Source organism: Montipora capricornis, chromosome 7 (genome assembly GCF_036669925.1).
Source record: "Montipora capricornis isolate CH-2021 chromosome 7, ASM3666992v2, whole genome shotgun sequence".
NCBI lineage: Eukaryota > Metazoa > Cnidaria > Anthozoa > Scleractinia > Acroporidae > Montipora > Montipora capricornis.
In genome coordinates, this window is record NC_090889.1 from 41,054,999 (window position 1) to 41,059,998 (window position 5,000).

The 5,000-nt window shown below is 40.0% G+C and overlaps 1 protein-coding gene across 1 annotated transcript in view; it reads right to left on the reverse strand.

The window, feature by feature from the left end:
* Window positions 1–4,814: 4,814 nt before the first annotated feature.
* LOC138055972 (uncharacterized) overlaps window positions 4,815–5,000 on the reverse strand; it is a 1,576-nt gene continuing 1,390 nt past the window's right edge. The window contains exon 2 of the mRNA XM_068901831.1: window positions 4,815–5,000. This exon is cut by the window's right edge and continues 43 nt beyond it. Coding sequence (XP_068757932.1) covers window positions 4,815–5,000 — 186 coding nt within the window.

The following is a 5,000-nucleotide window of genomic DNA, read 5'->3' on the forward strand; positions in this document are numbered from 1 at the left end:
GTTTGTTCCGTCAGTTTCTTGTTGTGTTGAAATTCCGTATTCTGTCCAACGTTTTCATGTTAAGTTTCTCTCTAAAATAATTAGAGATGAAAGATCGACAAAGAGTGAAGTGATCTTCGCACTTATCTGGAGATATAGGGCCCGTACGCACTGAGCAAATTTTTGTTTATTTTGCCAAAAAATCTGTCACCATTTCCGTGATCCAAGTGCCAACGGTGATTTTTTCCCACCAAATTTAGTCAAGCCTTACCAAAGTTCAAAGGTGCCGTCCTCCTGCTTCGAATCAGGAGAAATTTTTGTCAGGCGTGAAAACTATGCATATTTTACAATTTACACGGCATGATGTAAAGAAAGAGTTTTTAAGTGCGGCCACGATGACCAAATTGAAAAATTGGCGGAGACAATTCTTGGTGAGATTTTTCGTTGAGCCAAACAAAATTTTTCAGCCTAGTGCGTACGGGCCCATAGGTTACTTTTAAAATTACCATAGTACTCTTTGTTTTTTCTCCAAAAGTTTGCATTAGCATTGTTTTCAGTTTCTCTTGGGACTTACGATGCATGGGCCCAAGAGCAAATAAAAACAGAACAGTCCCAGTCAATAGTGTGTTTTTTTCTTGAACGGTGTTCAGCAAGGTTGAAGACGATCCCAAGGACAGACAGGGAGCACTACGTCAATCTGAGCTTTTGGATTTGATCAAATTCCAATGATCGACCACTTCTGTCCCGATCATATGACGAAGGCAAAAACCTGCGCGAGGCTTGAAAATCGAGCTGGTTTTTGAGGTTGCAGAGCCGTACAAAGGAACTGATTTTTGGCACGATGCTAGAAAAATTATCGACTTTTCACGTGTCCAAGGCTGGGAGGCGAGCGACCTTTGAAAGTGGGAGAAATGCTGCTAAATTATAGGGGCACTCGGCCGTGAGCGATCTTGGAAACTGCACGCAAAAATCCAAGTCCCAATGGCAAGTGTTCTTAGAAATCCTAGTCTCTGCTACTAAAATCTAAACGGAGATAGATAATTTTAAGACCATTGATATGTTTTATGAAGCAGGCAAGTCTCATTGCGAAACATGAGATTACTGGAGAACGGAGGCAATAAAGACAGTGCGAGATATAATTTGTAGCTGCATGGGATTGCTTACCTAAGAATCCGCCGAAAAATCCCTGCTGTAACCTGGCTCATAAAAGCATTCTGAATGATGCAGTCTCATAATCATTACTAAACTCACCAAGATAAGTATACTCACCAGTATCCTCCTCGGATTCTTCGCCCTCTTCACTAGACCCACAGCACTCGCTAGGCCAAACATCTTGCAAATCTGTAGGGTACGTTCAAGGACGTTTCAGTTCCAATGCCTGACACATTTACCATGGGTCATCATGGCACCATGCCCAATATATCATCTGAGCTTGTTCTTTTCGAGTAATTGCGTTGGTTGCAGTGGGTTTAAGAAAGTCAATTTATGCTAGTGAAACCGTATTAGAGGTAGTAATAGGGAGTTTAAGAAACGATAACGGCTACGGCAACGACAAAGCCAGAAAGCAGTAATATTATTGGTTAAAAGAACCAAATGTTCGTGCTGCACGCACGGCACGCATTTTTAAATACTTCTCTCCCGTACTTGTCAAAACTACTACGTGAACTTACCAAATTTGAGGTTTTGACGACAACGTGGGCAAACTACAGTGAATCTTTCAGTCTCTCTTTCAAATCTTTCAGTGAATCTCTCAAATCCGTCCGTACCAATCCAGTTATAGGACACTTTGCACATATTGTATAATATAAACAAGATTGAATAATCCCGAAATACTTAGAATAGCTCAAACGTATATTTTGAAGTGACGCTTTCGTCCCCGTAGTCGTCGTGGTTTCTTAAATTCCCTAATGTTGAAGGTCGGTTGCTTGAAGGTTAAAAGCAAAGGCTGTTAGGATCAGGAAGGTTCTCACTCCCACATGGCAGTGGCCAGGAACGCAAGAATACCTCTTGAAATATTTGATATCAGGAATTTTGAGCAGAACTAATACCTGATGATCCCTGATAATGCAAATCCCATTCGCACCAAGGACTCTCAATTTCCCATTCCCAGTACCAAAATCCCAGTTCCCAGTGACCAAATCTCATTTTCCCACCAAAAAATCAGGTCTTTTACGGTCTTACCCCTTCATGACCCTCTACAGGGTGATTCAAATTTTGTTCGCTTATTTTTCAGAAATTATTACACCTACCTCTTGGAAAATGAAGTATGTTATTCCTTATTGATTTTACATCGAGTATCTTAAATATTAGTAACCAGAATGGCCTCCTTTATTTTTTATGATATTTTCTAAGGGGCGGTGCAGAATAACGCGGGAGCTCCTAAAGCCTGTCGACAGTTGGCATTTTTTCGCCCGAACCGTAGTCGCCTTCTCAGCTCGCCCAGTGTTTCAGGGGCTGGATCTTTGTACGTTGTCTCGTCAATGATGTTCAGATCAGGTGAGTTTGCCGGCAAGTCGTCCAGTGGTATAAAAGTTTGGCAAATTCTTCAGACAACATGTCTGATCCGCCTTTGAAGTGTGCGCCGGCGCTCCGTAGCAGCTTTCCTTTCGTCAGTCCGTCTGTAACGGGCCGCGTTGAGGTTAACGGTGTCACTTCCGTTTTTTTACCATTTCTTTGATTCAGTTCTTGGAGGTTGAGGTCTGGCCACTGGGTAAGATGTGTAACTTCGTCAGACCACGACTTCGCACTTTGATTCACCTGGAAGGTATGTCCAAGTTTGAACCTAATTAGATACGCGGATTTCAATAAGCGTCACGAAGTGTCCCCTTGCTCTTCTTGCCAACAACATCACTCGTGTCTCGGAATACAGACAATTTACGTCACAAAGTGTCCCCCAAAGGTGGCTGAACACAGTTTTTGATACCTATTTTTCATTTACCCTTTTCTCTAAAACAATTGATCCTTTGATCGCCAAAAATAGTAACAAGCAAGTTAACAACACGAACTTTGCTTTTTTTTATAGTTTCCATGGCAACATGCAAAATATAAACAGGCCTTTAAAATCGGTCTCGTTCATTTGCAGAAAATCTGGTGGTTAGATTTTCTTTATAATTTACATGCAACAAGCTTGTAACGATGCTCACAAGTTAACACTATTTTAATAGTAATTTGACAGAGACATCTTTAATTATCCCTTGTTGAAGATTCACTGGAATATCTGGAATTTCCTCTGTTAAAGTTCAAATTTTTTTCAATACTCCAGTCTCTTATTCCTAAAGTATTTTCGTGCCAAATTTCCTTAAATTCTAACGAGTGGTTCGCGAGAAATAGGCGCATTTCCGAGAAAACTATTCTGCATTCAATCGCAATTTTTAAACTTACTTCTCATGAGCTGCATTTAAGTGGGTTCTTCGATAACAAAGAAAAATCTGCGAATTGTTTATTGTTTAATGTTTAATAAAGCTTCTTACCAATGTAAAAAAGAAAATATATATACTAAAGTACAATAGGTAAAGGAAAGCAATAGGGGGAAACTGAATTCCCATATAAAAACTGCCCTCCAAAAATAAAAGTTAAAACTATTATGAATAGTATATGTAATATATAATTTCATAATGTGTACGAAAACTAAAAGACCGATCTATTTATAAGATAATTAAGTAGCAAAGTTTTAAACGAGCTTAAGCTAGAAGCAGACATAACTGAGTTAGGTAGAGTTCCAGTCATTAACGTAACGGTTAAAAAATGAATTATTTTGTAAAGCTGAAGTAAGCAGAGGTATTTCCTTCTAAGCTCCAATGATGACCAGTTTAGTTCAATAAGCCTTTCAGAGTAAAGTTTATCAGATCCAGATATCAATCGAGTAGCACGACGCTGGATGGATTCAATACTGTGTATGTGTTTTACCAAATGAGGGTTCCACACTGGGCAGGTATATTCCAAAATAGGACGAACTAAAGCATTAAAAGCTGTTTTAATTGCCACAGGATCTTTGGGCCCAAATGTTCTCCTTATTAGACCCAACACTCGATTTGCCTTACCAACAATGTAATTGATATGAGCGTCCCACCTTAAAGAAGATTCAATCCAAATACCCAGCTGCTTATGTTTATCTACAGCCGACAGATTATTCTCATTTATCACATACTGATGAACTAAAGGACATTTAGACCTGGTAACATGTAGGGCCTTACACTTTCCGGGATTCAGCGTGACCTTCCACAAGTCACACCAGGAGGCAACAGACAAAAGGTCACCCTGAAACTCAACACAATCATCTACAGATGCGATGTTACGATAAAGTACACTGTCATCAGCAAAAAGCTCCGTACTACAGCTTATATTTAGGGGGAAGTCATTTGTATACAGCAGGAAAAGAAGTGACCCTAATATACTCCCTTGAGGGACACCAGAGGACACCTCCATCCATTCTGATGAATGACCTCCAATAATGACTCTTTGTGTACGGTCTGAAAGATAATCGTGAAACCAGGAAAACAAATGACCCCGAATGCCATAACACTGCAAACTTATAAAGCAAGTGACGAAGTCAAAGGCTTTTGCAAAGTCCAAAAAGATCACGTCGACTGAGGCACCTTTCTCAAGAAAACTGAACCATGAATGTAGCAGCTGAAGAAGTTGAGTAACACATAAACGAGCTGGCTCTCACTCAGCAGCCTATGAGGTGTCAGGAACTTCATAATATGCTTATGGATAATACGCTCCAAGGACTTCGCTAAAATACTCGTAAGAGAATCTGGTCGATAATTTTCAGCCAAAGTGCGTTCACCAGATTTATGAATTGGAACAACATTAGCAGATTTCCTGACACTTGGTTAGTTGCCATGAACCAATGAAAAGTTAAGCAGCTGTGATATTGATGGTGCCAACTTAGCGGCACATTCCTTCAGAATTCTAGGTGAGATTGCCTCCGGACCATTCACTTTATTTACATCAAGGGAACTAAGAACTTTATAAACATCAGCCACTGAACATGATAAGTCATCAACCGTGCTTTCAGT